Raw genomic sequence first — 20,000 nt, forward strand, 5'->3', positions numbered from 1 at the left:
GTTTACAGCCACCTAAGAGCTGGGATTACAGGTGGGCGCCACCATGCCGAGTCTCAATTGCCATCTCAGTGGGCCCTGGGGGTGGGGCCGGCATGGCAGTCCAGGGGATCGAACCCCTTGCTCCGCTGAGCTATTTGTCCAACCCAACTTTTCTGGAAATCTCAGTTTAAAATAGTTGTTCTATCGAATTGTTTCTATGTCAACCTAAATGAACCAGGTAGAAGATGCTTAAACCAGGGAAAAGATGCCAAAGAACAAAACTCATTCATATTTGTATTTAGTTTTTTAACTTTTTTTTTTAAACTGGGTATTGAATTTATGACCTTGAGATTGCCAGGCAAGTGCTTAAGCCATCGAGCAATCTCCCTGCCCCATATTTTGTCTTTTTGAGACAGGATCTCACTGTTGAGTTCAGGCTGGTCTTCAGCTCATTTTGTAGCTCAGGCTGCTTCAATGATCCTCCTGCTTCAGCCTCCTGAGTGCTAGGATTATAGGCGTGTGCCACCACACCCAGCTCCTTCATATTTTATAAAATATTCTCATAGGTAGTTTCTATTTTTTTTTTTAATATGGAATATTTGAAAGCAAAGATTTTGAAACAAGTATTTTATCTTTGTAGAAAGCAGAAGTGAGTTCTTAGAAAAGTTACAGAGAGCCCGAGGCCAAGTGAAACCATCTACTTCAAGTCAGCCCATCCTGTCAGCGCCAGGGCCCACTAAACTTACTGTAGGAAACTGGTCATTAACATGTTTGAAAGAAGGAGAGATTGCCATTCATAACTCAGATGGTCAGCAAGCTACAATATTAAAAGAAGATTTGCCTGGTTTTGTATTTGAATCTAATAGAGGAACCAAACATTCTTTTACTGCAGAAACTTCTTTGGGTAAGTATGTAACTTACGTAAGTTTAGCAGGTAAGAATAAATATGTTAAATTGTAATGAAGTGTGTTCTTTTTGAAAAAACAAACATGAAATGTTTTTTTGTCCTCTCCCTCAGGTTCAGAATTTGTGACTGGATGGACTGGGAAAAGAGGAAGAAAACTGAAATCCAAGTTAGAGAAAACAAAACAAAAGGTATATTTGTGGAATGTGGTTTTTTTGGTGTTTTATATTGACTAGGTAGGGGCTGGGGAGATAATTCAGTGGTTTAAGTAACTGCCTAGCAAATGAAAGATCCCAGGTTCAATCCCTGGTACTGCAAAAAAAATAGATGTGTATGTGTATGTATGGTAGATTATGAGCACTGAAAAACTGAGCCATATAATACAAACTTCCCCCCCAAAAAGTTTTAGTTTTCCTTATTTTCACAATATTGTAATTTCATAGCTATAGGTGTATTGAATTCCAGCATTGAAACTGAAGCAATATAGAAATTAATGAGAAAAAGTATAAAATTTAATTTCTTGCTTACTTTTTTTCTTTCTTGTCTTTTTTGCCGTACCAGGGATTGAACTCAGACCCTGCACTTGCCAGGCAGGCACTTATTCTACTGAGCTATCTCCCTGACCCCTTTCTTGTCTTTTTGAGAGGATTTCACTATGGATTTCAGGCTGCCCTTCAAGTCACATTGTAGTCTAGGCTGGCCTCAAACTTTGAGCAGATCCTCTTGCCTCGTCCTTCCAAGTGCTGGGATTATAGGCATGTGCTACCATGCCTGGCCTGCTTAAATTTTTTTGCTTACGACAAAAAAAAAAAAAAAAAAAGAGGGCCGGGTGGATGGCTCAGGGGAATAAGCGCTTTTCTGGCAAGTGTAAGGGCCTGAGTTCAGTCCCCGGTTCCACCAAAAAAAAAAATTTTTTTTTTTTTGCTTATGAGTGTCACCAAAAAAAAGGCATAAGTCTTTAAAGATATGTTGAGATTATTAATCATGATATATTTTTTAAAGCTACAAAGTTGTAAAGATACCATATATTACAGTTTATATTTTGTGATGATGCAATTTGACTGCCTAATTCTAAAATTAGATTGTGTTAATTTTTTGTGTGCTGGCTATATTAGATGAAGTCATTACAGTTATATATACCTCAGTTGTATACTTTCATATTCAACTGCCTTGAAACTCATCAGATTGGGCATTTATTTATTTTTAATCTTTTATTTGGTTTTGCAACACAGTTTAGACTCATAGTGATCCTCTTGTCTAAGCCTCCTCAGTGCTGGGATTACAGGCATGTGCTACCATGCTGTTTCAATGGCAGGCTCAGTGGCTGGCTCAGTGCCTAGGCTGGCACAGCATGTGGTACCAGGGATTGAACCTAGGTCTTTGTGCTTGGCGGGCAGGTCCATAGACTGCTGAACTATCTCCCCAGACCTGGTACTCACTTTAACATCAAAATTTTGTCCTTGTAATCATTGTTTCTTTGGTGGTTAACCGGAATGCTAGACCTTGTTAACGTGAGGCTTACTCAGCCAAAACAGTTTGGTGCTTGCCATGCTTTTCAGTGCCACTGCACTTCAGAAAAAATGAAGAACTCAGCATGAGTAGCTTCCTGAAAAGTTAGGATTGTAGGCATGTGCCACAATGTCCAACTGAAACTTTTATTTCTAAAAGTTACACACATAAACCAAGTGTAGTAGTGCATATTTATAATCCCATCAGTTAGGTGGTTGAGGTAAAAAGATCATTGGAAGTTACAAGGCAAGCCTGAACTACACTGTCCTAACAAAAAAAAATTGTACAAATATGTATAAAGTAGAATGGTAAAAGTGTGAATTATAGTGAAAGTACACTTGGTTTATTTTGCTTATTTGTTTTGATTACTTTGGTAGGTACGAACCATGGCTCGAGACTTGTATGATGACCACTTTAAAGCTGTTGAAAGTATGCCACGTGGAGTAGTGGTAACACTCAGAAATATAGCAACTCAGTTGGAATCGTCATGGGAACTGCATACAAATAGACAGGTAAAATCAACTTCTTGATTTTATGACATACAGTGAAATTTAGTTCCTCCCCTCTATCCTTTCTGTTCTGGACAAGAAGTGCCACTAAATTATGACCCACAAGTCAAATAAGGCCTGCTTCCTGGATTTACATGATTTTGTAAGATAAGAATGAGTTTTATAATTTTAAGTTACTGAAAAATCAAAAAAGACAAATACTTCATGACACTTTCAAATTATATAAAAAATCAAGTTTTAGTGTCCATAAATACTTTCATTGCACATGACTATGTTCATTCATTTACATAGTATCTCTGTATGCTTTGGTGTGTTAAAATGCAGAGTTGAATAGTTGTGACAGAAACTATATGGCCTGCATAAAGTGTTTTACAGGGGCACTTTACAAAAGATTTTCCTAACCTCTGGGAGAGAGAATTTGAACTTTTTAAAAAATTCTTTTATGTATTTATTTGGTTCAGGGTCTCTGGGGCCAGCATGGTAGCATTGCATGTGATACTGGGATTTATTTATTTATTTATTTTTTACATGTTATTTTATTTTATTTTTTTATTTTTTCAAAGTTTTATTGATAAACAGCAATGAGACAGTTTCAAATCAAATCGGAAGTACAGTTTCAACAAATAATACACTGCATATATTCTTCCTAGTGGTTAATTGCTGTACAAGATGCGGACTTGTGATCCTATTTACAAACACCATTAGAACAAATCATTCTATTCATTAAGAGAATGCAACTATATATCTATCCCAACCTCTTTGAATACACAGATACAAAATGGACATTCATCTGTATGCCCCATTTTTTCTAAGTTCCGTTATTGAATGTTATAGGTGTGTAAACTCAGCAAAATATTCTAAAAGAGTCCAGTAGCCCATAATAGATACTGGGATTTAAACCCAGGTCCTTGTGCTTGCCAGGCAGGCACTTAGACCACTGAGCTATCTTCCTACCAAAAAATGTGAACTTTTAATCTTGTTTATATCATGAAAATTGATGGTGTTGATGATAATAGGTGGTGGTTATCTGTGGAAGGTGTGTTGGGGATAAAAACCCAGGGCTCTGGTGCATGTGAAGCAAACACTACCACTGAGTTACATTCCCAGCCCTGATAAATTATTGTAAGGGCAGTAGTTTTTATTATCTTCACTAATTTTTTTCTTTTAGTGTATTGAAGGCGAGAACACTTGGCGAGATTTAATGAAGACAGCATTAGAAAACCTAATTGTTCTTTTGAAGGATGAAAACACAATTTCACCATATGAAATGTGCAGTAGTGGTTTAGTACAAGCACTTCTTACTGTTTTAAATAATGTAAGTTTATTAACTGCTAGAGAATAATAGTATAGTAAGATTTTTCTAATAGTTTAATAGTCACGGCTATTCTTTTGGTAGTTATATTTCATGTTCGATAAATGAATGAATGCTAATATTTCTCATTTTGCCTGCCTTGTAAAGTTATATCATTACTTTAAACCAGTCAAATGAAATAGTCTTTTTAGTCTACTTTGACTTCTAAGTTTTCCAGTTATGATTTGTACAAAACTTTCTTAAAATACTTTGCTTACTGTTTAAGATTATTTATTAGTCTAGTTTCCTCATAAGTTATGTAAAATATGGTGAATTTAAAATTCCTGAACTATATACATAAAATGATACTAAATTTTATGTGAAGATTTGGCAAGAGTTTGCTAATAACATAACTCTTTACCTTGAATTTCTCTTTATTGTAGTACATATTTCCCTTCTATTTAAATAAAAGGTTTCTATTTCAATTCTGTTTGTCATTTCACTTTCTTTAATATTTGTAATGATGACACACTTTGAAATTTCTTAGTTTGCTTGAACTTCAATGAGCCTCATTTTTTTTGCATTTGTTCTCATTAAAATTGGTAATATACTTAGTAATATCTATGAAATAATATTGGCATATCAGTGTTTTCTAATACTTCTTAAAGTATGTAGTAATGTAAAAATAGGAAATGTTAATTTATATATAATCTGAAATCATTTGCATACATACTTCGGGAAACATTGATTTAGCAGCACAATTGCTAACTACTTAATAGCATTGAAAAAGGAGAGAAATCTATGTAAGGCAAGTCTTAACTATACACTGAAAAGAATTTTTGTCTAAAAGCTAAATGATTAATGCTTACTCAAATGAATAACTTTTGATAAGATAGTAATAATGTATCAGTAATTCAAAATATATTCATCTCATTAGTTTATAATAAATGTTTGTTCTTTGTACTATTTTCCTTTAGAGCTTGGATTTGGATTTAAAACAAGATTGTAGTCAACTGGTAGAAAGAATAAATGTGTTCAAAACAGCCTTTAGTGAAAATGAAGATGATGAAAGGTAAAACCCAGGGGCTGGTAGTGTATCTCAGTGGTACAGGTCTGTTTTGGGAAACCTGTGGCATGTATGACACAATGGGCTGTTTGCGTCATTGAAAGGTTTAGAAGGTTCACCATCACTAGTGTAGGTAATGTGCTTCATATATACAAGTCCCTGGGATCAACCTCCAGCACCAAAATAAAAACTAATTTGAAAAATTTGATGTTTGTAGTATTTATACAGTTGGTATACTTAAATACAGTGTTTATCAATACAAAAGACATTATTTAATAAAAAGTAGCTTATAAATGCATAAGAAAAACATTTAAAATATTTTCATAATCCAAAAGAATATTTTTTAAAATATTCTTTTGAAGTTTTATTCCTTTGGTACAGGGTCTCACCACACAGCTCAGACTCATGTTGATCCTCCTGTCTCAGCCTCCCCAGCACTGGGATTACAGGCATATACCATTATGCACAGTTTCAGTGCCCAGACACAGCACGCCTGGGGTTCTGGAGCTGGTTCAGCATGCAGTACCAGGGATTGAACTCCAATCCTTGTGCTTGCCAGACAGGCACTTAGACCACTGAGCTGTCTCCCTAGCCCCTCCAATTTTATTTAAATTACATATATCAACATAGCTGATTATTTAAAATACATGATTGTTTAAGATATAATTGAAAATTTGAACACTGGGTAGATATTTGATGATAGTCTTAGGTAGCATTCCTTTTTTTTTTTTAATGTATTTGGTACAGTGTCTCACCACGCAGTTCAGACTTGTAGTGATCCTCCGTTTTCAGCCTCCCCAGTACTGGGATTATAGGCATGCACCCCAACCGCTCCCCCGTAGTGGCTCAGCACGTCCAGGGCCGGGGCCTGTGTGACCAGATATTGGATCCCGGTACCTGCCCCTCTGCATGTCTAAGCATGCACTTAGTCTGCTGAGCTATCTTGCTGGCTACATTTTTATTTTTTAAGAATTATTTGCTGGGGATGTAGCTCAGTTCCCAGCAGAGGGAAATAAAAGTTTTTTTTTTTTTTTTAGGAATATTAAAATTCCACTCAGAATATTGCTGAATGATAATAATAGACTATCTTTCTCTTCAAGATATTTGGGAAGGACATGACCATAGTATACTTAAAAATAGATTGGCCAACAAATTTAAAGATCCACTGCAAAAGAAACAGCAAATAAATACATGAAATAGAATGGCTGTCATCGAGAAATCAAATAACAAATGCTGATGAACCTGTCGGGAAAAAGTAACCGTTCTCCACTGTTGATGGGATTGTATGCTGGTGAAACCACAGTGGAAATGAGTGTGGTGATTCCTCAAAAATTTAGGACTAGAGATTCCTTCAACCCAGCAGTTTCCCTTCTTGTTATCTTCTCCAAAGAATTAAAGCCATTGTATCATAGTGATAACATGCACACCTGTGTTTTTAGCAGCACAGTTTGTAATAGCTAATTCTTGGGAAAAGCCTATCAACTGATAAATAGAAGAGGATGATGTGGGTTTTTTTAGTACAATGAAGTACTACTCTGCCATAAAAAAGTATAAACTCGAGACATTTTTAGCTAAGTAGATACACCCTGAGACACACATGTTTAAATACATTGTTTCTCTGGTTTGAGAACCTCAAAGTGTAAATAAGGACCAAAATGTATAATAGGTATTGGGAAATGGGAAGAAATGTTCAAATGAGAAGGAAACCAAAGGAACTGGAAGGGGAAAGGAAAGAAAATGAAAGAAAAGAGTAGAAGGAGAAATGGAAACCAAAGTTTTTAGTTAAGGAGGAGAAGAAGGGTTGAGAGAAAGTGAAGGGGAAAAAAGAAGCTGCACAATATATCATGTATAGGTAGGTATAAATTCCCTGTGACCAATGTTGTCGTGTATATCTAGAATGTACCAATAAAGAAAAAAATAAATAGATTAGCTGTTAGCAAATTGTTGCAGCTGAGTCATGGGTCACTGGGTCAGTGAGGGTGCATGATATATTTTGCTCTATTTTTGTGATTTTAAAATTTAGTAGTGCAAGACAGATACATCTTAATTTGTATTTTCCATCTCTTTCCATTTTGCCTACTTGGGAATATGACTGAATTTTTTTTTTATTTTTTATTTTAAAGAGAATTTTTAAAAATTTAAATTAGAAACAATGCAGAATTTCAAAAAACAAGATGATAGAAATTCAACAATTATTATATTGCATATTATTGTCTTCAAAGTAGTTGTTCATTTTACTAGATACGAACATGTAAAATTGGTCTAAAAACTTAAGCATTATTTCAATAAATCAATAGAATTAGTTTATCTTAGCTATCATGTGTGATGTGTATATATGTACTCTCCCCCTTTGTGTTTTCCTTTCCCTCATCCTGATTGTTTTCTTTTGAGCAGTCTCTTTCTATTTTACAATATCTATTGTACCTTTCAGATTTTACTCTTTCAGGTTCTTACACTAGGGAGACAATACGATGTTCACACATATGGGTTTGATTTCTTTCACTTATGAGTATCATCTCATTGCATTCATTTACCTATAAAAGCCTCAAGTTTATCTTTATAGCTGAGGAATACTCCATTGTGTAAAAATGCCACATCTTTTTTATCTGTTCCTCAGTTATTGGGCATTTGGGTTGTTTTCAAGATTTAGCTATGACAGATCGCTTCTATAAACTGAATTTATTTAATTTATTTTCTGTATTTAGGGCAGGGTCTACAGGGTCTTACTATGTAAATTGGACTCGTAGTGATTCTCCTGTTTTTAGTCTCCCAAGTGCTAGGATTACAGGTGTGCACCACCACTCTCAGTCTCCATAGCTGTCTCAGTGAGCCCCGGGGGTGGGGGCGGCACAGCAGGCCAGGAATCAAACCCCAGCTGCTGTGCTCTGCCTAAGCAGGCGCTTCAGTCTGCTGAGCTATCAGGCCAGCCCCCTGAATTTATTTTAATAACTATTCTTACAGATTTCACTTAACATTCTAATGAGTATATAAATCTTTATGGGTAATTTATTGAAATATTACTGTACTGGGCTAGGGGATTAAGATGTATTACATATATGTAGTTACTCAGAATTATATACATGCACTAAACTCCGCATGACAAATGTATTCATAATATTCTGCAAACTGATGAAAAAAGATTAAAAAATATTACTGTGCTAAACATTTTAAGTCTTTGCAAGTTAATACTAAAACATACTAATTTCAGTGGAAATAGTTTGGCTTACTGTGATCAATGTGTTTGGTAGTTTTGAAAGTTCTTTATTTCAAATTATTTTTCAGAAACATCATGCCAATTATGCTCTCATATTGTGTGAAAAACAATATCCCTTTCCATGAAGGATTTTCAGTTTTACAACTTTAATGTTTTTATATTCTTTTTATGTAATAGTGTTAAAAAAAAAAAAAAAAAAACAAAACACCAACATCAGCTTTTCTCTCTTTCTCTCTCTTCTTTCTCTTTCTTCTCCTTCCTTCTTTTCCTTCCTTCCTTCCTTTTTGCTTACTGTTTTTTTTGGTCTCTGAGACAGAGTCTCAATTTGCAGCTCAGGAGGCCTTGAGCTCATTTTGTAGCCCAGGCTGGCCTTGAATTCCCAATGATCCGCCTGCCTTAGCCTCCCAAGTGTTGAGATTATAGGCATGCACCACTACACCTGGCTGCAATTGATAATTTTATTAGAAAAATGTAATATTCTTAAATGAAGAAAATTGAGTCCTGATCATATCTCTATTTGGAAATACTCCAATACTGAAACAGACTTCAATTTGTACCCATGAAAGCAGGGTTCTAGATCAGGTTGGTTACTGTTGTTTCTCCATGAATATTTGTGTGCAAGAAGCTCTTAACATTTATTTTTTTCTTTATAGTCGACCAGCAGTTGCATTAATTCGAAAATTAATAGCTGTCCTAGAGTCAATTGAACGTCTACCTCTCCATTTGTATGACACACCTGGATCCACATACAACCTCCAGGTAACCATGAAAAAGGCAGTAGTTCATATAGCTGAATCACTCTAGGAACAGTGATCCGCTTTTCTTAACAGATTTGCTTAATCTTTTAAGATTTTAGATTAAATGTCATCTTGATCCTTTTAATAAGTCTTGCTTGCCTTAAATGTATTGACATTTCAGTCTTGTTTTTCTTTTAATATAGGAACTGTGGAAGAAATTACATTTATTCTTTCCCACATATTTTTATGCAGTTTCTATTATAGGAAATTGTGCACGATCCAAAGACAGGGCAGCAGCAATGTGCCTTTTGATAATTTTGCAGCTTATAGTGCTACCAAAATGCACATATGAATATTTAATATTGTTTCTGTAGGAGTCAGTTAAGATTTATATAGAAACAAAGCCAGCAGAAATTGATAGTTCCATACATACTTCTTGCTTACTAAAATACATTAGATTAAAAAGTATCGTACATTTCACAAAGTTTATTAGCCTTAGATCATACATAAAGGAATAGCTACGTAGCCACTTTTTAGAAACGTCCCTAGAAAGTAAATTTTAACTTAGAGATTTAATACTTCTGTTAAAGTGTTCTGTAGTAATTGTTTTAAACTATGGTGGGACCTTGGTTTACAAACTTAATTTGTTTTGTGATTTGGGGGAAGTTGGCTGCGGTTGTGTTCATATCAGGAAGATAACTGGATATATTTGTCACCAACGTGGAGTTTGCTAACTGAATTTTTGCAAACAGAAGCACCCCAGAACTGAGGTATTACTGGTGTATATTTGAAGTCAGTTAGAAACCTTAGTAAACTTTTTCTTTAATAGGTACTATCACTTATTCAGTGGTCCTTTTTATAAAACAAAATACTGAAAATATACTCATTCATCTTCCCATTATGGTTATACCTTATAATCTCAGTTATTGTGATTGTGTAATTCTTATAATTCTAAGAAAAAAAAAGATGTTTTCTTTTTTCTTTTTTTTTTTTTTTTTTTGTTTGTTTATTTATTTTTTAGTGTGTGTGTGGCCAGCTCAGCCCACCAGGGGGCGGGCCTGGCTGGCATGTGGTGCTGGGGATTGAACCGTGGTCCCTGTGTTTTGCTTAGCTTAGCTTGTTCTAAGTAGGTGCTTTAGACCACTGAGCCATCTCACCAGCCCCAAAAAAGATGTTTTCTAAAGAATTTTGATCACTTTTGTACAGATACTTACTAGAAGATTACGTTTTCGATTGGAACGTGCACCTGGGGAAACTGCGTTGATCGATCGGACTGGCAGAATGTTGAAGATGGAGCCCCTAGCAACGGTGGAGTCCCTGGAGCAGTATCTCTTGAAAATGGTGAGCAGCTTTCTCCAGAGACAGGGTACAAAGTGCAGGGTGCAGGGAGCATCCCGCTGTGGTGCTGGCTGCAGGCTAGTGCTTTGGGGCGTAGGCGCCCAGAATACGGTAATGTGTTTGTTCTCTATATTTTTAGGAATCTTTCAAAAAAATACTTTTTTCTTTTTCTTTTTTTTTTTTTTTTTTTTTGAGACAATCTCACTGTGTAGTGCAGAATAGCCTTGAACTTGATTACATAGCCCAGGTGGGCCTTGACTCAAAGAGATCCTCTCGCCTCAAGTGCTGGGAGTATAGATATGTGCCACCACACCTGATCAAGATTAAGAAAATAATCTTGTACACTATTTCTGCATACCAATTATCATAGATTTTTATAATCTTGAAATAGTCCATAAAACTCTCATACCATGCAGGTCTTGATGGTACAGACCAGGAGACTGAGACAGCAAGTTCACTGCAAATTAGAGGTTAGCCTCAAGTACAAGCAAGACCTTGTCTCAACAAACTGGGAAAGGAAAAAAAGTACTTTCGTAAAATAACATCAAGTAGCTATTTGGACATGTGCACACTCCTTGCTGTTCATTATACCAAGTGGATAAACACATAGGTTGCTTCCTGTATCCCTCAGGGAAAGGACCTGAGATGCACAGCCAGCTACCAGTGCTAAAGTGCATATTTATAATAGAAAAGTATGTATGGGGTGGGTCCTCTGAACTGAGGCTTATGCCCTTAAATGAGTTTGTTGTAATGAAAGTTTACTTTAAAGACAGAAAAGGTCAGTGAGATAGCTCAGCAGACTAAGCATCTGCTTAGCCAAGTGCAGGGGCTGGAGTTCCATCCTCAGCACCACATGCCATGCCATGCTGGCCCCACCCCCAGGCATGCTACCAAGCTGCCTACTGAGACCCTGTGCGAAAAAGAAAAAAAGAGAAAAGAGTTATAGTACTTTTGAGGGGGCCCGGCCCTAGCTCAGTTCTTTTAAGTGGCTGCTTCCACAAAGCTGTCAGCCTCAGGTTGCTGTAGTTCGATCCCCACAACACTCCAGCCGGCCAAAAGTGCCCTGAAGGCATTTGAGGAGCAAAAAACAAAAAATCCTTATGGGGCTGGAGAGATGGCTCAGTGATCTAAAGCACCTACTTGGAACAAGCTTGGCAAAGCACTGGGACCGCGGTTCGATCCCCCAGCACCACATGCCACCAGCCGCGCCCCCTGGTGGGCTGAGCTGGCCACACACACACACACACACACACACACACACTAAATGTTAAAAAAAAAATTATAGTACGTTCGAAAATTGCATTAGAAAAATGAATACCTTCACTATTTTTCTTGGTTTAGGTAGCAAAACAGTGGTATGATTTTGACCGATCTTCGTTTGTTTTTGTTCGAAAATTAAGAGAAGGCCAAAATTTTGTATTTCGGCATCAGCATGATTTTGATGAAAATGGAATCATTTACTGGATTGGCACAAATGCAAAGTAAGTCATTTTGCTTAACCTAGATGATACTATTCACCTGGAAAAGAATTCTAGGTGTCTGATAAAATTATTAGCAACTATTTGAGTATCGTGCAATTATTTTGTCTTATCTGTTAAGATTATTCAAATTCCCTTCTGGAAAGGGAAAAAATGTTTAAGTTGCTAATTGTAGAATTTTATTTAAGTAAAATATAATTTTATATTTGAAAACTAAGGTGACCAAACACAATTATTTAAAAATTATTAATTTTTATTTTTCTTTATTTTTTTATAGAACTGCATATGAATGGGTAAATCCTGCTGCTTATGGACTTGTAGTAGTAACTTCTTCAGAAGGCCGAAATCTACCTTACGGTCGCTTGGAAGACATACTAAGTCGAGATAATTCAGCTTTAAATTGTCATAGCAATGATGATAAGAATGCCTGGTTTGCCATAGACCTGGGTCTCTGGGTGATACCATCTGCATATACACTTCGTCATGCTCGAGGTTATGGAAGGTCTGCACTGAGAAATTGGGTTTTCCAGGTATCCAAAGATGGACAGAACTGGACTTCTTTGTATACCCATGTTGATGACTGCAGTCTCAATGAACCAGGGTTAGTTGAGGAGTCTTTGCAAATTGGAAAGCTCAGTAAAGAGCTTGGCTTATTTTCATAATTATATGATATAAAGGTCTTTTTGCAATAAGATTTTTTTTGTAAAAACAAATCATTTAATTTCAAGTTTAGGTTAAATATAAATAGATAGCTTGAGTGTCTGTACATGTATACATTGGGGGTGTGCATATAACATACAAGAAGAAATATAATTAGCTTTTTATAATCTTTGCATATAGCCACATAATACATGTTTATTCAGCAAAGTAATGGTGCCTATTGCTGGTTACAGAATTGTGGCTACTTGGAATTTTATTTTTACGTATCTTCACCAATTTTGTGTATTAGTCATGTGTGCGCGTGCAGATACACACACACACACACACGTATATCCCTAACTTTCTATTTTGTATGTGCTCTTTTATTATTATTATTATTATTATTATTATTTTAGTTTTTATTTGTTTATTTATTTTTGTGGTACCAGAGATTGAACTCAGGACCTTGTGTTTTGCCAGGCAAGCACGTATTCTGCTGAGCTATGTCCCCGGCCCCACTTTTGTTTTATATACTTTGCTGAGATTTGAACCCAGGGCCTCATACATTTTATACAAGCATTCTAACCGATACCTCCATCCTAGATTGTATGTTGTTTAGTAATTATATTTCTGAAAAATTCATTATACTGTTTTAATTACATAGCACATTTGAAGGGTAGAGTTCATTTGCTGTGTTTGATACATTATGAAAGGAGATTTTTTTTTTTTTTTTTTTTTTTTTTTTTTTGCGGAACTGGGGATTGAACTCAGGCCCTTGCGCTTGCCAGGGAAGTGCTTATTCTGCTGAGCCATCTCCCCAGCCCAAGGAGATTCTTATTGTTAGAATTAATAGGTAATGTTTTCAATTTTCTTAAGTGATAATGTTAAAGTCTTAATCCATTATTTGAAACTTTGGCTGGATATTGATTGCCTGAACTCCACTGCTATGGAGGCTATGCTGCCTTGCTGGGCTATATTTCATTTTTATCATGTCTTATTCACTGATTGCTTGATACTTATAACAAATTGTTGGGTAAATACAAAAGTTCTCCATTATGTAAGAAATACATCCATCTTGAACATCTTGTTCATCTGTTTAAAAACATGCTTTTCTCTTAACACATCTGTAGCTCAACTGCTACCTGGCCTCTTGATCCACCAAAGGATGAAAAACAAGGATGGCGACATGTGAGAATTAAGCAGATGGGGAAGAATGCTAGCGGGCAGACACACTACCTCTCACTTTCTGGATTTGAACTTTATGGCACTGTAAATGGAGTATGTGAAGATCAGCTAGGTAAAGAGAGGAAATGCAATTTTTCCAACTTTACAACAATTCTATTTATAAAAAGTGATTTGGTGTCTTTTGCTTGAATTAATATCTTACAGGGAAAGCAGCTAAGGAAGCAGAAGCTAATCTTAGACGACAGAGACGTCTAGTCCGCTCCCAGGTGCTCAAGTACATGGTTCCTGGAGCTCGTGTAATCAGAGGCCTGGATTGGAAATGGCGAGACCAGGATGGCAGCCCGCAGGGAGAAGGCACTGTCACAGGAGAACTACATAATGGTGAGTAGGTGCTTAGCACTTGTGCTGTGGGAACCAAGAATTTAAATCTTAAAATTTCTTTCTTTTGTTATCTTTGGATAATTAATAAATAATGTAAACATATCAGAACTATATAAAACCGATGATGACTTACGTTAAAACTGGAAAGAATTAATTTTATTTGTTTAGTACAGAGTCTCACTACACAAATCAAACTCATAGTGATCCTCCTGTATTCAACCTCCCAAACAGGCCCCAGCACGGCATGTGGGAGAGGAGTGCTGAACCCCTGGCCCCTGCATCTGCCTAAGCAGGAAAGAATAATTTTTTTAAAAGCATTTATTTTTTTGAGACAAGGTCTTGCTTTGTAATGCAGGCTGCCCTTGAATTCACTATGTAGCCCAGGCTGACCTTGAACTCATTGTGAGCCTCCAGCCTGACCCTCCTGAGTGCTGGGATTACAGGTGTGCACCACCACACCCAGTTGTGCAAAAATTAATTTAGAAATAAAGGAAATTTAACATTTTAAAAATTGTTTTGTGGGTTTTTTTTGTGTGTGTATGTGGTATTAGGAATCAAACTCATAACCTTGTGCTTGTCAGGCAGGCACTTTTGCCACTGATCTATCTCCCTGGCCCAAAATTTTGGAGTTTTGATTAGAATGTTATTGTTGGGGCCTGGGAGATGGCTCAGTGGAATAAGCACTTCCCTGGCAAGCGCAAGGGCCTGAGTTCAATCCCCGGTTCTGCAAAAAAAAAAAAAGAATGTTATTGTTGATATTTATAACTGATTATTGAATTAGTGTAAATTGTTACAAATCAATCAAAGTTTATAGAACTACATAGAACAACTGATATTGATATTACATTGACATGGGAAAAAATAAAAGTTTTCTCATTATAACCCCCACACACACCTGGTTTACAAGCTAGATGTGGGGTACCTCCTTGTAATCTTAGCACTTGGGAGGCTGAGGAAGGAGGATTGGCCATTCTTGCTCCACAGTGGTTTCAAGGCCAGCCTCAACTGTACAGTGACACCCTGTCTCAAAACAAAAGAAAACAAAGCAAGTTAGGGCTGATAGATAGCTTGGCTGTCTAAGTGCATGCCTGGAAAGCTCAAGGACTCAGGTTTGATCCCCAGTATTGCATGCCATGCCAGTTCCAGAACCCCAGGTGCAGCAAGCCGGCCACCAAAACCAGGCATCTTGGCATACTGAGGAGGGTGAGACAGGAGGATCACTCTGAGTCTGAGCTGCATAGGGAGACCCTGTACCAAATAAATGAATGAATGAATGAATGAATGAATGAATGAATGAATGAATGATTTTTTTTTTTTTAAAGCCAAAGCTGGTTAAAAATCAGGGCTGACCTGATAGCTCAGCAGACTAAAACACCTGCTTAGGCAATCCCTGGTGTGCTGTGCCGTGCCGGCCCCACCTTCAGGGTGTGCTGAGACGGTGATTGAGACTGGATATGGTGGCACATGCCTGTAATCCCAGGGCTTGGGAGGCTGAAAACAGGAGAATCACTAGGAGTTGGTCTACGTAGTGAGACCTTGTAGACCCTGTCCTAAATACAGAAGAAAAAAAAAAGTCAGGCAAAATTTATAAATACCGGTTCAGATGATAGTAGTTCCATTCAACTCAGAAGTTTAAAGTAGTATCTTTTATGACTTACGTTCATATTCTATCTTCTGCACATTGTTTTGGCCTTGGAGCATGTAACTTGGTGAGAGGCTAGTGTGGGTCATGTTAATGCTTTTCACACTTTTCTGGGTGGAGTCACTTAGGAGGCAACCATAAGAAAATCAATCTTAAATCAAGAAAGCTTGCTTTTACTGATCTTACAAATGTAGAGATTCAGTTTTGGTTTAAAACCTTATCTCAGGAAAGGTTCTTAATTTTAAAACTTGAACCAACCATTTCTTTAAATAATGATTAGTCTTTACTGTTCTATGTGTGTTTGGGGCATAGGTTACTATTATTATTATTATTATTATTTTAAATGCTCCACTTAATTGTATGTGTTTACTCCATTTTAATTGTATCAGATTTTAGATACCAGTTTAAGCAATCTTCTCAGCTTTAAAATAAATGATTAAAATTTTTAAGTAGTTTTCCACATTATATCATTTACTTCTGTTGAAGAATGTGTTGTTAGAATATACATTTATTCATTCCATAAATATTTAATACCTATTATATAAAACTACTTTGTTAAAGTTCACATATTCATTAGTCAAGAAAAAGTATGAGCCCTTGTATTTTCAGTAAAACAAACATTTAATTATAAACTTTGGTAAGTGCTGTGAAGTTCAGTTATTTTTGGATCATTAAAATAATACAAAACTCATTTTTATTTAGGATAGGCGTATGATTTTGAACCTTTCCTTTGCTCAGGCTTTACTGTGTAGTGAGAGATATAGCTGGATGTTGGTTCTTCAGAGGTTATTTCGGCGTGCAGAATAATTTGAAACAATTGACCTTGTCTCAGCTACTTACAGATTTGGGGCAGTTACTTTTCCCTTCAAAGAACTCATTAGCAAATAATACCTCCGGGTGATTCAATATTATTTACACCTTCTCTGACTTCATCATAAACATATGAACCTGGTGTATGGGTAGTTGGACAGCTGGGTATGTTGGTGGGTGTGTGTTCTGGAGCTTATGCTGTGTGGGTATGTGGGTAAAGTGTTTTACACTTTATACTTTTAAAATATGTTTTTATGAGTTGTGTTTTTCTGTGAAATTGTTTATAACACTAAAGAAAGATTGTAAAATTTCTAGTAATTTTCTTTGTAGTAGTCAGTTTATTTCTTTGCTATTAGAATTTTGTTTTTTTACTTTCTTTAAAAAGAATATTTTCCAAGTACATATAGATTAAATACCTTTATGGTCATTAGTTCTTTACATAGTAATAGCTTTAGCATATAGGTTCTAATAAAAAAGCTCAGCATGCTTTTTAAATTTTGTTTTAAAATTTTTCTGTTTGTTCAAATTTATAGAACTTATTCATAAGAAATCAAGTAACCACTGAACTTTGAGAACACAACCGAAATGCTAACTTAGTATTTTAATTGAGCTAATAACCTGAAATTTCTACAGGTGATACGTGAATATTTTATCATTATTCAGAGGGGTTAGCTCAACCTTAGAAATTGATGGCAAGCTAGCACATTTTTTTAGAAAGAACATTTAACCACATAGTCATATTATGTAATTTAAAAGTTTTTATTTGCTGAAGTTACAGTGTTACAACATTTGTGTTAATCTTTAAACATTTTAAAAAATTCTTCCATTTAAAATATAACACAATAGATGTAAACATAACCCTTACATTATTTTTAAATGTCACTAGTCTTTAACAGTTCAAGAAATAAGAAAAAGGGGCCAGGGAGATAGCTCAGTAGAGTAAGTGCTTGCCTGGCAAGTGCAAGGGCCTGAGTTTAATCCTTGGTTTCACAAAAAAAAAAAAAAAGAAAGAAAGAAAGAAAGAAAGAAAGAAAGAAAGAAAGAAAGAGAAAAGAAAATAAAAAAAGAAATAAGAGATAAAAGGAAGAATTTTAAAGGTTTCCTAGAAATGTATACAGCACATCTTTCTTTTCCTTTTAGTATAATTTTGTCATGAGAATTAAATAATAGAGATCTTCAGATAGCTAGAGTAATTGTATATAGTCAAATGACATTTCAATTGATTAGCAACCAAAAATTTACATTTTAGTTAACAGACTTTAAATAAATGTAGAAAGTCAGAGAAGTTCGACACTGATGGAAATGCTGATCCCATATTGTGGAGCTACTGTCTGACACGCTCCTATCTGCTTTCTGCTGGGTCTCACAAACTCCTGTCCCTTTCCAGGCTGGATTGATGTCACCTGGGATGCTGGTGGCTCAAACTCTTACCGTATGGGCGCAGAAGGAAAATTTGACCTCAAGCTTGCACCAGGGTACGACCCTGATACAGTGGCATCACCCAAACCTGTTTCATCCACTGTTTCAGGCACAACGCAGTCATGGAGCAGCTTGGTGAAAAACAACTGTCCAGACAAGACATCTGCTGCTGCAGGCTCCTCAAGTAGAAAAGGAAGCAGCAGTTCTGTGTGTAGCGTGGCCAGTAGCAGCGACATCAGCTTGGGTTCGACCAAAACGGAACGGAGATCAGAAATTGTAATGGAACACAGTATAGTTTCAGGAGCTGATGTCCATGAACCAATTGTTGTTCTTTCATCTGCTGAAAACGTCCCTCAAACAGAAGTAGGGTCATCTTCCAGTGCAAGCACCAGCACCTTAACAGCGGAGACGGGAAGTGAAAATGCTGAAAGGAAGTTAGGCCCTGATAGTTCTGTTCGTACTCCTGGCGAGTCTAGTGCAATATCTATGGGAATTGTTAGCATTAGTTCTCCTGATGTTAGTTCAGTATCTGAGTTAACTAATAAAGAAGCAGCTTCACAACGACCCCTTAGCTCTTCAGCAAGTAACAGACTATCAGTGAGTTCTTTGTTGGCTGCTGGGGCCCCTATGAGCTCTAGTGCAAGTGTACCTAACCTGTCCTCAAGAGAAACATCTAGCTTGGAGAGTTTTGTAAGGAGAGTGGCAAACATAGCACGGACTAATGCCACGAACAACATGAATCTAAGTCGAAGCAGCAGTGATAACAACACTAATACTTTGGGGAGGAATGTGATGAGCACAGCAAGTAAGTGAGCTTTTCCTTCTGGAACCCAATGTTTTTTCCACTCTGAGGGATACACTGTTGTTCACTGACCATGATCTTTAACTAGATCATCAGCCATGTTTAGAGACAACTACATCAAATTTAATGCTTTAGAAATATATAGTTAAGCTCTGTAGAATCATATTTTAAAAATTGACATCAGCTATGAAGATTCTTTTTGTAAGAAGATAAAACAGTAACACACCTGCTATTCTTTTATGATAAATGGTTAAGGAAAGTTGCATGAAGAAATACATAACTCTTAAATATTAAAACCAAAGCTTCACTCTGGTTAAAGTTTTTATTTAGCTCCTAAATTGAATTTAATTCTAACTTAAGCTGCTACTAGGTCAAAGTAATTCCCTTAGAAAATATATTGGGAATTATTTTCATTAAGCTAGGCTTAATATTTTGAAAATAATAGTGCTTTGAAAACAAGCATTTTTAGTTGGATTTCAGTTGGGTTCCCAAAGTTGTTGCTTTTCAAGTCTTTCCATTATTAGTGTTTCATGATCTTCTCTCAGAAGTACAAATCTTGGTTTTTCTAAGATTCCTGTTGTCCTGCTACTAACATTGATTTGCTTTACTTTTACCTGTAGCTTCTCCTCTTATGGGTGCCCAGAGTTTCCCTAATTTGACCACACCTGGTACCACATCAACAGTGACTATGTCAACATCCAGTGTTACTAGCAGCAGCAATGCAGCAACAGCCACAACTGTTCTATCAGTTGGTCAGTCTTTAAGTAACACTTTAACCACCAGCCTCACATCAACCTCCAGTGAGAGTGACACAGGGCAGGAAGCAGAATATTCCTTATATGGTAAGTTACAGTTGATATTTAAATATTGATGAAGTGATGCTTTGATCATGTTTTTGTCCTGGGATATTTTTAACTTTTGGCTTTAAAAAGTATTCTTTCCTCTCAAATATGAAATCTTCCTTTAAAATGAAAACATACATTGATGTGAGAAATTGTTAACAAGTATGAGCTGGGTGTGGTAGTGCATGCCTCTAATCCTGGTACTTGGGAGGCTGAGGTAGAAGATTACCTTGAGTTCAAGGCCAGCCTGGGCTA

At 36.3% G+C, this 20,000-nt stretch overlaps 1 protein-coding gene across 1 annotated transcript in view; it reads left to right on the top strand.

Annotated features, from left to right (window-relative positions):
- The window catches only part of Hectd1 (HECT domain E3 ubiquitin protein ligase 1), a 118,336-nt gene that overhangs the window by 65,376 nt on the left and 32,960 nt on the right, over positions 1-20,000 (top strand). The window contains exons 14-26 of the mRNA XM_023721837.1: positions 620-883; positions 998-1,074; positions 2,770-2,904; positions 4,070-4,216; positions 5,170-5,264; positions 9,126-9,231; positions 10,416-10,550; positions 11,889-12,028; positions 12,303-12,626; positions 13,795-13,961; positions 14,054-14,230; positions 18,070-18,906; positions 19,524-19,745. Coding sequence (XP_023577605.1) covers positions 620-883; positions 998-1,074; positions 2,770-2,904; positions 4,070-4,216; positions 5,170-5,264; positions 9,126-9,231; positions 10,416-10,550; positions 11,889-12,028; positions 12,303-12,626; positions 13,795-13,961; positions 14,054-14,230; positions 18,070-18,906; positions 19,524-19,745 — 2,826 coding nt within the window. The remainder of the gene's footprint in view (positions 1-619; positions 884-997; positions 1,075-2,769; positions 2,905-4,069; positions 4,217-5,169; positions 5,265-9,125; positions 9,232-10,415; positions 10,551-11,888; positions 12,029-12,302; positions 12,627-13,794; positions 13,962-14,053; positions 14,231-18,069; positions 18,907-19,523; positions 19,746-20,000) is intronic.

This window comes from Octodon degus, unplaced genomic scaffold (assembly GCF_000260255.1).
Source record: "Octodon degus isolate 3935 unplaced genomic scaffold, OctDeg1.0 scaffold00086, whole genome shotgun sequence".
Taxonomy (NCBI): domain Eukaryota; kingdom Metazoa; phylum Chordata; class Mammalia; order Rodentia; family Octodontidae; genus Octodon; species Octodon degus.